This window comes from Monomorium pharaonis, chromosome 4, assembly GCF_013373865.1.
Source record: "Monomorium pharaonis isolate MP-MQ-018 chromosome 4, ASM1337386v2, whole genome shotgun sequence".
NCBI classification, from domain to species: domain Eukaryota; kingdom Metazoa; phylum Arthropoda; class Insecta; order Hymenoptera; family Formicidae; genus Monomorium; species Monomorium pharaonis.
The window spans coordinates 30,926,729-30,944,445 of NC_050470.1; the positions used below are offsets into that span (position 1 = coordinate 30,926,729).

General features: G+C 36.7%; 1 protein-coding gene across 2 annotated transcripts in view; it reads left to right on the plus strand.

Annotated features, from left to right (window-relative positions):
• The window catches only part of LOC105828262 (rho GTPase-activating protein 20), a 188,367-nt gene that overhangs the window by 28,235 nt on the left and 142,415 nt on the right, over window positions 1–17,717 (plus strand). For both annotated transcript variants that reach the window (XM_036286305.1, XM_036286304.1), the window contains exons 2-3: window positions 9,430–9,619; window positions 9,963–10,147. In XM_036286305.1, the coding sequence (XP_036142198.1) occupies window positions 9,430–9,619; window positions 9,963–10,147 (375 nt within the window). The remainder of the gene's footprint in view (window positions 1–9,429; window positions 9,620–9,962; window positions 10,148–17,717) is intronic.

The window sequence follows — 17,717 nt, forward strand, 5'->3', positions numbered from 1 at the left end:
AACAGACACGGTGTGACGATCCCGAGGAGAGGAATTGCCTGTAGGGCCGCATGCGTCCTTACTGGAACGAGGTCGTAATGCACATCTAGATATGATTCATCTGAGTCTGTCTCACCAGAGAGAATTATGTTTGAAAATGTCGAGGACGTACTTATTCTCTTAAAAAAAAGTTCTCGTTGCTATTCGTTGAAGTAGATATTAATTTTAAATAATAATATCTCTACATATAAGTGGAACTTTCAATGGCAATTCTGATTGACAAAAGATTGACATGATTCATTGATAAGTTTTTAAAGATTTCTGTCTTGATTTATAATTTTCAAATTTAATTTCTATCTCGAATATTGATATTTTTTTCACGCAGCATGTAATGAATTGCTCAATATATCAAATTTAATCTTTTAATATTTCTTCATTATATATGTTTGTATAGGTATAATAGTAAAAGTAAAAAAATACTTTTCAACGTTCTTAGTTTTTTGTACTCTCGCTTTATTCTTTAATGGTTCACGTATTGTTCAACATAGAAGTATCCTACGTTACTGCGTCTATGACTAGATCACATAAAGCGTAAACAGTGTCATTAAGAGCTTTAGCCTCGAAACCTAACTAGCGGAAATTCCGTTGAATCCGCACTTCCTGTCACTCATTTTGCAGGTCACAGCTTTCTATCCAGAAAGAATAAAAATTGCTTTATTATCATCGCAATAAAGTTTCCGCGTGTTAGGTGGTGCAATTTCTAGTACAGGAGAAACTCATATTCTCTTTCTTGTTCTTTCTCGAAGTACGATTAAAATTTACTTTCGATTAAAATATTTTGATTACGAAAATTTGACTTATAATAATAACAGAGAAAATCGTAACGTATAATGAGGCACAATATGCTTATAAATTATAAAATAATAAGAACAAACGTTTAACATTGTTACATGAAAAAAAAAAACATTTTAAATTATTAAAACAAATTTTATATATATATATATATCGCTTTTTCTATATATAATTTAAATAGATTATAAAATATAATCTATGTATAATAATTTAATTTTGTAGATTTTATTTGAGATTTCATAAATCTCGATGTATTGTATGTTCCTAAGTATAAAACTCATACGTTAATCTGCGCGTGTGTATCAAATCCTTAATTTTATGACTGTTTAGTTTCGCTTACGTTTTATTTTACTAAAATATAGAACCACAACAATCCGTAGAATCAAAATCCTGTATCCCCCTCGATTTTATAGATTCTTAATTCCATGTAGCTTTAGAAATGCTATAGCTGTTTACTACCATAGATTCTATCCTTAACGCCATAAATTCTTGATTCTACGAATTTTCGGTTCTACAAATCCATGACTTTGCATAATACTTTGTTTTGTAAATCTTTGAATTCTCCTTTATATAAATCTGCACGCATATATACGTGATGTCATTTTTGATGTATACATGTTGCCCACATTTATTTTAAAATTTTACTTTAAAATTAAGATATCTAAAAAATAAATCTTGTATTCTGCAATTGATTTTCATATCGCACTCGATGTCTCAATCGGGAGGAAAGCTTTCGATCATCTCGGTCGCGTTTGTCATTTGAAATGCGGAATTCCACGTTTGTCGAAAATTCTCGCGTAGAATAGCTTCAGTCGGGATGACGCTTTACGGGATGGTGCATGTTTAATGCAACACACGCGGCTGAATCGATCGCGCGCGCTGAATGACGATTTTTCATTCACGTTCGTTCTCACGAATCGGAGCGGAGCGCGCGATCGCTCTGGGCAAGAGAGATCTCTCGTCACCATCCACGTTCGCATAGTTGCGTTCATTTGTCGTCGTAGTGGTCGGTCGCGGTTCGTTCCGATTCTTAAGCGAAAGGTACGCGGTTCGGCGAATCGGTTGTTCGGTCGTTCTAATATGGGCGAGGCCTAGAACCTGCACATACCCACATAACGCGTAAACACTTTTTACTTCTCTTAAACACATTGACACGGTAGCTTTAAACTTCACGTTGGTCGTGTGGTTGCACGTGGACTGATCACCGCGACATATACCGTATACCGTCATTTTCAAAGATGTAGCCCCTTTTTACTCGAGATTGATTTAGTAGAGTCTAATGATTTATTTAATTTATAGAATTATTACAATTAATTAATTTTAATTTTTTTATTTATTTAATTTTTAATTAATTTTATTTATTGTATTTTAATCATTTATTTATTGTAATTTAATCATTTTATGTAAAATTAATTAGAAAATATTGTATTTAATTTAATTTAAAAATTTATAAAAGTTTATATAAAAACCTTTGATAATAATTTAATTTAAAAAAAATATATATAAATATAGTTTCTCAACTTTTTTTTAGATTAGTTTTGATTTTGATGCTTGAAAAATTATATGATTGTATGATGATAAAATCATGTGAGATTTAGTAATAAGCAAATTTACCTTGCACATATCTTCTTTATCTTTACCTTTCTTTGCGTTGAGAAAATATTAACATCCGATCACGATATTCCACTTTTATGTTTCATGTGATTTGCTAAATATAATATAAAGTGTAACGCTATCCCGTTATGAACTTTATCAGTGCGTGAAATTAAGGACATATTTCATCATCATAAAATAGAATTTTCGTAAGAACATTACGTCACCGATGTGGCGATATTTTGAAGCGACCTATATTTTATAGGCATAACCATGTACATGTATACGTTACACTGCAATCCATGCCACCTCGGAGTAAAGCTATATATAGTTACCGAGAATGGCCTTCGTTCTCTTAGTTACATGACAATCACGGTCTCTCTCAAACTGTTAAAAACCTATCGGTTATCGCCTATGCTTTGGCAAATTTACATTATTCTGTACATCTGATTGCTTAATGTAACAATAAATTATGTTAATGGACGATAACAAAGAACAGATATACTTTTTTAATTAGTATTTTTGTAATTCAGTCATCACATTATATGTTATGTTTATTAAAAAGGCTAATTTGCTCACAGATGTACTCGTGAATTTATCTTACAACTTATCTTGAAAGTGAAATTTCCTTTACAAGTCATTCATAATTATGGAAGGATTTCTTTTTTTCTTCTACAAGATTAAGATTTTACTTTTACATACTGTTATTTTTCAACTATTATCTTGTACATTTATAAATTATTTTGGAACATTAGAAATTTTTTTGATTTATAAACGTTTAACTATTATTTATGTTTGTGTTTTATTAATCTCTAATGTGTAATTTACGTGTAAACAGTTCCTGAAATCTCTCGCTCGCGCAGTTGCGAGCCTCTGTTTAAGTTCTTACAAGACAAGTGTCACATTATCCCGACGAAGATAACAACGTACTGTAGCGAAATGCCTCGAGAGAAGTGGACTCTATCAGTCAGACAATGTTTATGAAATAATGTCGGACACACGCTCGACTCGAGTAATCATCTGCCGCGGTCATTCTATTCTAATTCTCCTCCGGCGTGGCTGAATGAATAATGACATTGGAGATGTGATTTACTAAAGTGACAAATTTGACTCTAGTAACGAGTGATGGTGCTTAAGCAACTAGTTGTGCAAGCGGCAGGAGGCAGTGTACTGCAAGTGTGTGGTGAACATCAAGTGAAAGCTTCTTTCATTTTTTTTTTGTAAAAATAATGCATTAGTAATATCATAAAATATGTTGGTAACAATAAAAAACATAATTTTAAAATTATTTTGTTTATGATTATAGGACTTAAGAGATTTTTTATTTATTTATAAGTGTTTACTTGTATTAGTGTCTTATTTTACATATTTTTTATATGTTAAGTCATCTGATCTTAAAATTTTATTCTATAATATTCTGAGTTTTTATAGTTTTTGAAAATAACATTATAAATTTGCGATTTTATAAATTTTTAGATTTCATGAATCTTCCGCTTGTTCACTGCTTTCGCTTGTGTAAAGCTTAATCTGCCTAATCGCAATTACGAAGATAAATGATGGGCTTTTGATGCACGCGTCTCATATATTTCTCTGTTTTAAACGAAATATCTTGATAAATAGAGTTCTACCATGTAGTACATTATTCAGTTTATTCCGTGCTTGTACTATTAGCTTTCAGTTAAAAGGAAATGTTATATGCACACACACACACACACACACATATATACGGAAAATTGTATCATGAAGATTTCGGACTTTTGTAATATCTACGTTCATTCTATTGCACAAAACGATTAGTGGTTTCTTGTGCATCATCTCGGAGCAAATTTTCCGCAGTTCATCTTCTGGTGAAATTGATCGCAACAACCGCTCGATTTCTGCTTTCGATCCCAGTAATGGATTCAGCAGTCTTGATCATAATAGATTATTTTGTAAAATATTTATTTAAAAAGTTTCTAATTTTAGTAAATAAAAATTCAATTTTTTATGAAATTTTGTTACGATATTTCAAATAAAAATATTTAGAGCTTTTTCATATTTTTTTATTAAATTCGCTTCTTGTCTTTATCAAGATTCAATAATGTATAGTTTTATAATTTAAGAAACCATGATTATGACTCTCTCTTTCTCTTTCTTCTGATTATAAGACTATTTTCTGTACTGCAGGAAATATGTGTATTTTAAAGTCTGTGAACATGTCGGGAGTTGTAACTCCACTGCTGCTCACGCGAAACAGTCAACTCTCTTCCGTCTCGGCAGAATGCCCTGGCCTGTGATCGATGTAACGACGCTCATTGTCTCGTAATGAGGCTGGGAGGGACAGGATGCCTGTGCATGCGCGTTTCGTATCGAACGAGTCACTATACACACGCACGCACTTGACTATTTAACGCAGCCGATGGAGATCTATCATCTGTCATGGCGGTCAGGGAGACAAAAAATAAATTCAAAGGATCCGCTTGATTGGTTTGCGCAGATATATCCGTAGAAATTCCGCGGCGCACGCGTCCGCGATTATTGAATCGCGACTGTCGATTACACATGTCATACATGCGATTCATCATGCACACAGTGCGTTGATGATTATCGTGCCGCGTTACGGGGAAAGTGCAACGACATCGACAGGTGATTCACCAAACAATGGAGAGCGAATACGTCGAACGCCGTCGACGGATTCGCGGATAGATTAATTCGACGCGCCGTATAACATGATTTTCTTTCGAATGTATCGCAAATCTTGTAAATCTTTTCACCTCGTGCGAAAAATCTTGCGAAATATCGAGAAGAATGCGAGTGTCGTCGTTTCACCCATACGAAATCACTGAGCCGAATAATTGGGCGAACGGGCGGTGCGCCATGCCGGGGAGAAGGTAAATTCTAGGAGCCAATCTCGAAGTCATTTCCGGCGAATCGAAGGGCCAAATGAGTCGCGTCGTCAGTTCGACACTTCCGTTTGGTCGTTATCTTTCTCTCTCGAATACTTTTTTTAACTACTCGAATCTTTTTACTTAAGAATACTTGATATTGTTTTTGTTATTTTACATTTAAGAAACCGGTAAGAGTGTCAGCTGCCGTTGGTGTTATAACAATGCTGATCATTATTCTCTCGATCTTTGCTCGCGGAAAAGAAACAAAGAGAGAATAGAGGAGACTTGAGTGTTCGAAAAAAAAGATTGCTAAATAAAAAGGAGACTAAAGAAAGATAAAAGGAAAAGAAAAAAATAAGGCAAAAAAAGACGGGGGTAAGAGTCGCATACGTCGGAGTGAGGGAGCGACGTAGACCGGTATAATTATGCAATTTAGATTCAGCTTTACGATTCCGGTTTGGCTTTATTAAAAGCGAGAGTGGACGCGCGGTCTCCTCTCTCCGATCGAGAGTACGTACACACGCGTGTACGTCGCCGAGAGAAGGGATAACGCGTTCCCCGCATAAATACAGCCTCAGAGAATCCCGCGAGGACATTACTCCGCAAGATGCTGCTATGAATCTTTCCGACCGACGCGATGTACGTTATACTTGCGAATTCGATAAGTTCAATAAATTCAATACCTCTTCAGATGGGAATTGCAGAGAAAAAAAATTATGGTTACGCATTTTGCATGCATATGTAACGTAGGATAAGAACACTCGAAAGAGAGATGGATATACGATATCGACAATGGGACGAGAGTAACGTTGTTTTGCAGAACATTTCGACTGAAATGCAAGTCACAGATAACTAGATAGAGAAAATGCACGCCGCAGTTTTCTTCCGTCGCGAATGCGAAATCGTTTGGTTAGCGATGCATAACGATTCCGACGACTCATCGTCGTTTTAACGAGTTCAATGGTGTCGCGGGGTCATGGATGACCGACACTTTCGTCGATATCGTGGGAATCATTAGTGACTGGCAGTTACATAGGTAGAGGATGTCTCGTACTAAATTTTAAAAACGGTTCTTTTTTTTGATTAATTTATTATTATAATATTTTAATAAAGAACTTAAAGATTTGTCACTGTTACGATTAAAGCATAACTCACAAAAATTTGCGTTCTTAACACGACATTATATTCTATTAATTAGAAGAGACCATCGATACAATATTTTAATTGCCTCGGAATTTTTATTACGAAATAAAATGAATTATTATCACTAGTCGTATAGTGGTGATATTAATATGAATGACTTTATGAGATTTAGCTATCTATTTAATAGATATTATTATAATTGATTGTACTTGATTATTCTTTTTTTCTCTAGTATTGTAAGTCACGCGATACTCGTGCAATGCGTTAAACATATTAACGGCTCAAAAATAAACGTGTATGCGAATTACGTGTGCAATTAAGTGATTAGAAAATTATCATGAGGTCCGTTACAACTGCGTGACGGCTAATTAATACGGCTCTCTTAACGGCGACTGGCTTCCCATTATTATTATATCCATCTGGACCTGGCCGGAAAGAATGTGCCTATCTCCATTACGTGTGTTTACATGCAAATCGGGGAAAAACCGAATGCCTGAATCGGCCGCGTTGAAAAAAACGGAAGGAAAAAAGTGCAACCTGATTAACGGTGTACTTAAAGTGTAAGCCTCCTTACTGCCGGATTCCATCGATTCATGACGATCGTATCGTCGATCTTGGGGATCATGCGATCGTAACGTATCATCTTTCTCAATTCTTCTTGCCCTTTCTCCTCTTCTGCTCTTCCTTGACACGAGACAACGATTATTTGAACATAAAAGGAATTTTGTTTGCGTGTCCGCGATTAGAAAAAAATCGATGTCCGATGTCAGGGATACTGGATAACTCAGTGCTACAGCAGATGCTTGTCAAATAAAAAATCTGGGTTTGATTTCCGAAATTTCTATCTCATATATATGAAATTATAAATTTTTAATGAAAAAATATTTGCTTGGAATCTAAATAAAGTACAAGAAATATATAAACATAATTCTATGATAACTGGAGATGAACAGATACACACTTGGATTTGAGTGTAAGCAGATTCAGATATAATAGTGAACCAACCAACTGTCAATATTCTTTTTTTTCTAAATTCAATAAAATATTAATTAATTATAAAGCTTGTAGTTGCTTAATTATGTTGTAGATTTGGCAACGCTTTAATAATTTTACTATTATAGTAATTAACAATATCGTAAAACATGATTAAATTGCATAGTTGCGACATGGGGGCTTCGACAATCGCTATCGACAGCATGAAGTGACCCGTAAGGTTGCCAAAATAAAGGTTGGATAGGCAACAAGCAGCGATAATGCGCCGGAATTGCATTCCATTTTTCACCGTGTCGATTAAGATACTTTAGCTTCGTTCGTTTAATTACGATCACGGAAAACGGCGTAATTTGTTGTGTGACATGAGAATATCACGTTGACTTGACCTTCGATTTCTAGTCTGATATTATGTAACGATTATGTGATATTACTTATTTGTTATTAGAGATTTCTAAACATTTTTGTAAGTCGGTGATTTTGTAAAATAAAAGTTTAAGAAATAATATTGTACGGGTTAGTTATTCGAACTCGTCTCTAAACTTAATATATAACTTTATTTCTTAATAATTACAGTCTACTCGCGCGGAGACTAACGTGCTTGCGCCGTGTCGCTATGAAATTACTATATTCGCGGGAGAATACGCGCTTGCTCCAATTGCTACGGAGTCACAAAGCCAAGTGCTCGTCGGAGATCGCTCGGTACCGACTCCGAATTTGTTTTTTGTCCTTCATCGATACAGCGATCGATTCGTTCGTTTTGGTCGAGGCAAACATCGACCAGCAGTCATCGACAAATATAATGTTAATTTGTTTCAAAATTTTTTAATGCTAATTTGAGGAAGAGCAGAAAAGTTATTCTTAATGATGGAGATATTTTTGAAAATTTTTGAAACTTGTCTTTATTCATTTTATTTTGCAGAAATAATTTCATAATGTTTCAAAAATTGTTGGCGTTGACAATAGTAATTTTGCGAAGACAGATATTGGTTTGTCATCCCTATGAAAAATATATACATACAGTTAAAAATGCACAATATATGATCTATTTGAAATATACACGCATTTTTAAAAGTTTGAATGAATTTATTTGCGCTTTAAGGCCTTTACTTTCAACTGACAACTTTACCACCCTCGGGTTGTTAAATCGCGGATTTATTTTGTAAAAAAGCAACTGTACTTCTACGTAAATCGGAATTTCTGAAGAATTCGTGCGAATTATGGCCGGACAATTATCATATTATACATATTCATACGCGATGCAACGAATCGGATTCTGCGTACGACTTGGTGGACCGCGAGGGGCCGAAAGGTCGACGCACCATCTTCTGTATATGTAGACTTTCGAGCTCTCGAAATTTATTTGATCCCCCTTCGCGCCGTCGGTTACATTGTCAGACCGTAAATATCACGTGGACCCGGTTTAATTATGCGCTGTTTTCGCGTTCCTCAACCGAGATTTCGGTGATTAACCCGCCGGGGCTACCGTGCGAAGTTATGGGACGTTCAGCTCCGACGTCTGACGCTTTTTACAAGGCGAGCGTTCCCCCGTGTAATTAGGACATTCCGAACTTTTCGTCTCGCGAACAGACCGGTCTTCTTCATACAAAGGAGAATCTATTAAATCAATTTTATAGAGAATATCTAATTTTCTCTTTACGTATTTAACAGACTATGTTTTTATTATTTTGGCTGTTTTTGTATTTTGTTAATTCATTTATGATCTGTCGTGAATGACTATTCTATTAATTATACTTGGAAGTAGAATATATAATATTAATGTAAATTTTTGATATCATTAATTTATTTGTCAGAGCGTGATTGTGAATTACATGTTGGTTACAAGTTATGTGAAGTTATATTAAGTCTTTTGAAATGTATGAAGAAATTTAGAATCCCTTGAGCCAGAATTTTTATTGAGTCACTTGAATACGTAAATTCTGACGATTTGATTCAAAAGTAATTAACAATGTTCTCGTATGACAGTTTTTTTTATTAATTACAGTTGTCAGCCACATCGCCTGGAGCTATCTCTTCCGTGGTCGCTCCGATACTTTTGAAATATCGAGTTTGCAGACCTCGATTGCTGCTGGCTGGTTCGAGGGCCGAAGTCGATCCTGCAGCCGATGTAGCTCTTCTGCATGGCGAAGTTCTACTCATCGAGGATTCTGCAAGGCAACTCGACGCGATTGGAGGTAATTAATTGTAGTGTTTTCGTATTTCATATATAATACATTTTTTTTAATTTTAAGAAATTATATGAAGTAAGAGAAATTAAATTTTGATTTAAATATTTAATTAAGACTTTTAATAAAGAACTTGTTTAATTATAGTTTGTGTAATTGCTAAAAATTTGATTGCAAAACTTTATTTGATGTTCTCTTTAATCAGAACTATTTGTACAATATTTAAATTACATCCGTAATTTTATACATCCTATACAAATCTAAAATTTTTTTCTAAATGAAAAAAAAAATTGTATTATAATTTTTTCATTGTGCCAATTTGTAACAAAATCGAAATGGAATTGTTTTACAGATACAGATCGCAGGTACAGAGCTACGGAGAAGTTGTTACACGCGGAAGAAGAGTATCACGAAATATTGTGTAGCGCCAAAGAATTGTACGCGCGTCCGTTGGCACGAAGTTACCCCGAGTTTCACGATGTTATCTTTCAACCCCTCGCAGATTTGTCGCGAGTCAGTGCGGAGCATTGCCAGAGGGTGAGACAATAATATAATTATGTTACAATTAAAATTCTCTGCATTGAGTTCGAGGCGTTATATAAAATTGTAAGAAAATTTCGATGGAAATATTGAACTGTGAAATTAAAAAAAAAAGACGTAAACGTAAGCAGTACCAAATTTACGGTTTGCTTAGTACGTTACTGGACACATGTGCGTTCTTATCGACGGACTAAACTCGAGTGAACGAAAGGAATGTTGAGTAGCTCCGTGGAAGATGGCGGCACGTGAACTGACTTACCTTGCTATACACCTGTTGCTTTTGCGGAGCACCTTACCTTTCTCCGCTCGTCCTGTGTTGTAATTTGCAACGCGAGCCACCGCAATCTTTCCAAGAGAAAGAAAAAATGTGACAAAATAAAAATGTGATGCTAAAAATGAATGAATGTAAATTTCGATAAATTGAACACAAACATTGATATTATTGATCTGCTATCTGTTGAGCTATTTTAACGATAATTTGATGAAGTAAAGATAAAGTATCTTTTTTTACATATATAATTTTAATATTAAATATTTACTGAATTTAAGTTAAAATTCTGATAGAACAAAATTCATACAAGAAACGAAAGTAGAAAGTACAAGTATCAATGTACCACTTCTCAAGTTAAATTCACAAAAATCATTTTTACTCGTTTATTATTGCAGAACTATCGATACTTCGTTATATAGAAACCGCAATCGAGAGAAAGTAGTCTTATACAAAGCCTTATACATCCAGTCTTATACAAAGCAAAAACGAATGCTACGATGTGGCTATCTACTTGCCCTATTTAGACATAATATACTATACAGTTATCATTGAAAATTGATCTGAGAATATACACGTCTATCTAAATTATAATTTATCGTAGACTGTTTGTAAGAAAAATGCGATTTCGCTGTAGCCACGGTCATATTTTTCAAAAACGTAACTTGATAGTAAAAACTGTTTAATTAAGTTGAGTTAGATAATTTTCTATCATTTCTCATTTGTATTTGAGCTTGCAATGCTAGAGTAAAAGTGAGTCCATAAATAAAAAAATTTATCAACGCAAATTGATTTTGGGAGTCTAGAGCAACGACAATTCACGTGTTTTCTAAAAGTGTGGTCGATAGCTCACATCGCGTACGCATATGCTGATAAACGGGTGCGATTTCTGGCACGACTTGAGGCCAGAATGGCATGTACCCGGTCGCATTCAGCAGCGGCAATAGCAGTAGAATCCACGTGCGTGTAGCGCGACGGTGGACGTGTTTTCTTTAGAGCTGACAATAAAGAGAGGACGCCTGTCCTTCGGATGTAAACACAAAGCCACGCCGGCGAAGAGCCGGCTAACGAGTCGGGATGAGCGATGACGGTGGTTAGCACCCTCATAAATATTGACTTTTACAAGACGACGAGCGGCGTACGTATGCCATGGTACGGGTCTCGAGTCTCGAATCGCGGCGACGGCAGTACCTTCGAGGCTGCGTCTCGTAAGCAACAGCCTCGTAAAGTGAAAAACGTCCGCGGCGCGGAGATCGTTGCGCGGGATTCGCGAGGCGAAACCGAGGGTGGAAACGCCTACCTTCTTTATTCTGCGCGCTCAACATCGCGGCCATCAATAACAAAGTTGCTGCGCAGGCTGCAAAAACGCCGCAAAAATCGGAGCTCTCTCTCTCTCTCTCTCTCTCTCTCTCTCTCTTTCGCACTTTCCCTGTTTCTCCATCTCTCTTCCCTGTCCATCTCTCTCTTTCTCCTTTGGTCTTCCCTCGCAGTGAATCGTGTTCACGTTCGGGGATCCTGTACCGAGAGAGATTATTGCGGGCCGCCGGATATTAATTGTAGCGACTTATGATCTCCTACGCCACGTTCGTTTTATTTTCGTCCTGACTCGGCCGAAGTGACGTTTTAAGCGGCGGCAGACCTTGCATACCGGCCTGCGGTACAATTTACATTTTATTTTAATGAACGCATTAAACGATTATCGGTTACTTCGATCGGCCTGTTCGCAACCGACGGCCTTCGTCGCCGCTGCTACTCGTGGAGATGATAATTTCGAGAGAAAAATCCCGTTGATGGGGGATGCTACACGCGCGACCTTCGTTCTCGTGACTAGCCAACTTCCTTTTGGGGCAGACATCGTGATTAAGACGCTATCTTCGCCGCGGACTCAACTTTTGTAGAGTATCGTAATCGGTAGATCGGATCTATCGAAACTCCTCGAGGTTACGGCCGAATTGACTTGTAAATACTAGTAATAATGAGAATAATGACAACGACAACAATAGTAATAACAAATATTATAGTTATATTAGTCACTTAAAATAATTATTTTTTATTTACTGATATTTTCTTGAGATTTGGATTACTGTGTACCCCTGATAAATGCAACGCATAATAATGATTGTATTTGTTTCATATAGCGATACTTTTTTTCTCAATTTTATATTATTTGTTTAATTTTACTTTTTAAAGTCGAAGCAAGAACTTGTCGCGCACCATAATTAATGATTTATTAATTATGTCGATTGATGGATGATCGTAGCATGATGTTCGTGTAATAAAGCGACGTTCTAACTCGATTTTCGAGTGAAGAACGTCAACCCCGTATAGGGGCGAAACTGGTTTATCTCCGGTCGAAGGAAGTATGAGTTATGCTTTGTCTCTCACGTGGAGATTTCGCGGAGCGTTTACCGAATTTTGGTGCTATAAAGCGTGGGCATTGCGTTTCTCGATGCGCTACAAAAGCGCCCGAACCGCAGGTTAATTAGCGAAAACGCTCGGGATCGTTCTCGCTGTTCTCGAGGAGGGAGGGCATCACGACCAATCTTTCCCGTCTCCGTCGTGTACGCGTCGCTCACCTTCTTCTCGACACGCTCTTTTTATTCGGAACCCGTTGCTCCTCATCGTGGCCTGTGCCGCTGCAATTTCACTTTGGAGGTACCTCGCGGTCACCCAGAGAGCAATTAGAAGCAATCGCGCATCTGGAAGGTGAGAGACGTATATCTACCTCTCTCCGTCTCTCTTTTTGTCTCTTTCTCTCCTCTCTTCGTTCTCTTTTTCTTTCTTCCTCGGTAGACGCGGGAATAACAGAGCCGCTTCTGCTTTATTTGTCTCTTCAAGTAGCTTCAAAAGGATTATTTCCTGTGGAGGTGGGACTGTTGACGGGAGAGTTTCTTCGGCGTTGCTTCCTTAATCTTTCACGGTACTATGTCAAGAGATAATCATTTGATATAGAATTTACTTAAATCAATCCTTGATTAAATACGGAACGCTCATCTTGATATTATTCACGTACAATTTTTTAATATAAATATGTGTTTATAAGATTGGAAGAATAAGGAAAAATTGTAATTATTTGTTGTTTAAAGTAATCTTGTTATATATTAAACTAAATCGTTACAGAATTATTTTTGGATGAATTTAATTGTTCTTTAATGTTATGCATCATAAAGCAAATTTTTCAAATAAATGGTCAACTGTCAAGATAGCTCGGATAAACTTATCGGAACAATTTTTCTCGATAAATAGTCCCAGCGTGCAAAACTCAAAAAATCCGATGATCTTCCGAAGAGAATTTTAACAGGCGCGGTTTAAAGTTTCGTTAGCTCTTCGTCAAAGAAGTACGGTCGAAATGAGAGACTTTTCTTGCCGAATTCGGCATTCTTGTTATTTTGACTGACGAGTCCAGAATTTTGAAGAGAGAGAAAGAGAGAGGAAGACAATGTTCGGCGCTCTTTGTTCCATTCTCGCTCGTTGCATCGCCGCTGTCGTAAATTACGTTTTTGCTCATCGCAACGCAACGCTATGGCAATCGTGGTCGGTCGTTGCGGTGATGTAATGGAGAAGAGCTTAATACGACGGCTTCCGCGCGATGCAGGTGCGTGTCGCGCGAGAAACGCGGGCTGCGCCGCCGCATTGATCGTTCCGCGAGAATGCGGCGCAACGCGTCATCCGGAGACCAACGCCCTTCTGCTCGTCGTTTATATTTTTGCAAGCACACGGCGATTAACTTATTTATCGCGGTGGCGGCGGCAACAGCGGTAATTAATTCGCCTGGGAATCGTAGTTTCAGAAGATCGGTCGGGCAGAGATTAATTGGCGCGATTGCGACCGCATCGCGATGCGCGAGCCGAGTTCGCACGTTTTACCACCTTACATCGCGCACATCCGGAAAGTAGTACTGTACAACAGTCCATTGAGCTTATGCTAGTATCATCGTCATCAATTTTCGCATTGATGTGTTCAGTTTCAAAATTGAATCTGACGAAAATAGTATAAGGTTCAATCATGTATTATTTTTTTTAATATTATATATAATTTTAAGTTTTTGGCATTTTATTACATTGGCAGATGAAAGTTAAAAACAGCTACACTTAAACTTATATTTACTTTGTTCTTTCTCAGATTTGAGATAATAACATTAAAAATACGTAACGTATCGTTTTTTAAATGGAAGCATTAAAGAAAGGAATTAATGAGGACTTAAAGATTGTTTAACAAAACAAATTGCAATTAGGACTCATTAAAGACTTAATGGATTGCATCTGTCTCGTGGAAAGCTGGTGAAACCGAGCGTTTTAAAAGTTGACAAAATAATGGACGCGAAAAATTTGCGCGTTATGCCGTCGGTCGGGCTGGTTAAAGATGGACGAGCACAGCACCTGCGGGGCAATGCCTCCTCTTCGTCGGTCAGGGCGCGCGAGAATGTGAAAGCTGCACCTGAAACCGGCGGTTTTGCACCGAGTGCGATGACGCGTTTTGCCCGGATCGCTTTTTTTGCGGCCCGTCGTCGGAAGATTGCGGTGAGAGCCGACCGACAGATTCGCATGTTTGGGGAATCGTACATGTGGTGAGACAAGGCGAGGCGAGCAAGCGTTCCAGTCGCTGATCAACCTCAGCACACCTTGACCTACCGATTTGTTCGGAAACACTTCCATTTCGTCGCGGTGAGAAATTGACTGACTCTCGTTTTTGGAACGCGACGAATTAGCGATACGCTTAGAACGCACGATTGCGTCTCGTCAATGTCACACTTTGACCGAGTTTTTTTAGTTTACGACCTTAGATTTAGAATGAATAGCCATTTATACCTGTGAAGAAATCGTGAGGTTTTTATTAATCAATCTATGTATTTTTTTATGTATAGTTGAAAATTTGAGATATTATATTGTGCCCGCGTTTGTATTATAAATTTTTTAAGTTTTCTTCCATTTTTTTACTATTATGTCTGATAGTATCTGTATAATTTTAATAATTTCATGGATAAGCTATGATGGAAAGTTGCAAGAGCAAAGTATTATATTCTTTAATCAGCTTGACATTTATAAAAGTGTTACTTAATAGCAGTATTTGTCTTATTTAACTACAGAGTACAAAAACGATTTGTGCCATAATTCGTATTTGACTCTGAGAAATTGAAGTAGAGAGACTGTGAGTTGTAAACATCTGTAATTTTATACGCATTAGGACGATGGTTGTTGTAATCGATCTCGTTTCTTTGCACATTTTTCGTTTGCAATGAAAAAAAAAAAAAAGAAATATTGCAGTAGAGAAAGTGAAACATCTATGAGACAGAGATACTAGATCGTCAGGAATGTTTTCGATTTCATCGTCTAGAATCTCTTTTTTTTATATATAGGAGAGAGGTGAGGGCAGACATTTCTTAAAATTCAATTTCTATTTAGTGAAGGTGATGCCCGACAGCAATTTCTTTAATTCTAAATTTGGCAACTTGTCTTTTGTAAGTTGTCAATTTATACTTTTAAGTAAATTCTTAGATTGGAGTAAATTATATTTTTTTACACTCTTGGGGGGGGGGGGGGTACAATTATCTTTGCATATAAATATTTTGAAAAAAATGCAAACTTTGCAGGCATATCTTAATTTTTTTACAGCAGATTTTTCAATCTGTTTGTTTAATTTTGCTAAGTTTAAATAACTTTGAAATTTGCACACATGCGCGCGCAATAGCAACAAGAATGTTCTTTGACGGTTTTCGTTTGTATTAGCCGTCAAGTTGTGTCTTGCAATGTGAAGTTAATGATGTAATTGCTAATAATTAACGTAGATTGAAAGCGGCACGTCCAAAGACCTCCGTCGTTTCCTTATTTACTGGCAACGACACTATCTCGCCGCTGGCTGGCTTGACGGATCGTAAAGATGCTTTCAAAAGTGGTATTGCGGCGCGTAAATTACTCATACTTAATATGAATCTTCTTACAATCTTTTTATCCTTACTTTCTCGGTTTCCCTATCAGTCGTAAGCTCATAAAGATCATCCGAGATCATGCGAAAAGACATCACATTGGTCATGTCGGAAGGCCAGAAGTTTAATAATCCGATTCTCTGTCCTCGCTGTCTGGATTATTAGTCGACACACCGACAAAGAAATTCCATCCGTTAGATTATGTGTATCATAACGTGAGTCTGCGTGAGCTTTTAGTACGGGGATAAGGAAGCGGCTGGGAATGCAACTATAGAAAGAAGCCGGGCAAGAGATATAAAAAAGATTCGTCGCCGGAAGGCTTAATCGCACCTTGGAGCCGCACCTTTTAGCGACGACATTTATTTTTAACGCGCCTTCGCCATCGTGTGGACCGAGAGGCTTGGCGAGCTAACAGAGAATATCCGACGACAGTATCGAAAAAATGATAAATGTTCCTATTCGACGATTCATCCGTGTCCCATCGCTAATGGCACCATCCTTATCATTTCTGCAGGTCACTAATTTTTTCTTTTTTTTTTTTAATTGTTTGTAGGACAAAACCTTGGAGAGAATGAAAAATGAGCTATTTTGTATTCTTCGTTCCTCCTTTTCTTAGAAGCTATTAGTTGAATTTACAAAAGGAGGAAGTTGTTATTCCACGATCATATATATAATGGATTCATATTACTTATTGTCACATTAGATGCTTCTAAAAATTATTATTTATATTTCGAGACATCTTGAAGGAAGACTTTAAGTTTCAGAATTTTTACAAATTACGACGATTATTTGCAAGTGTTTAGCGTGTAGATTTTTACAATTTCCGTCATTGCTTAGCGGAGAGAACAGAGAGGGTAGTTGCGAAACAATATTGACTTTGAAAAATTTTGCTGTATTTTTTATGAAATTTAATTAAATTTTAATAAAATACAATAAAATACAATAACATTCTTCGAAGATTATGTTACTTTATAATTATAATAATTTTGAAGGTATATTTTAAGAGAAAATTTTGAAAATTAGAGAACTTTTTGACGATATTTCGTAGCAAATTAGTTACAGTTAATCCAATACATGGTCTTTTATACGTCGCACGCTTCATTCAGTGAACACATTCGACTTTTAAGCTCGCTGATGCATTGCGAGCTAGAGACCACCAAAGGATTAGAATTCTCACGAGAGGCATGCCGCTGCGTAATGGCTGTATGTGGATAATTTATAAGGCGATCACTCGTGACTAATCGCCCAAGCGTACGCATGTTGAATGAACGCAACTTTACGCGCAATCTTAGTCTATAAGAAACGTCTTGCCAATGAGATGTACCGTCACATTTTTTACCTTTAAAGTTCCCTGAGATTTTAGAAATCGGTTTTTG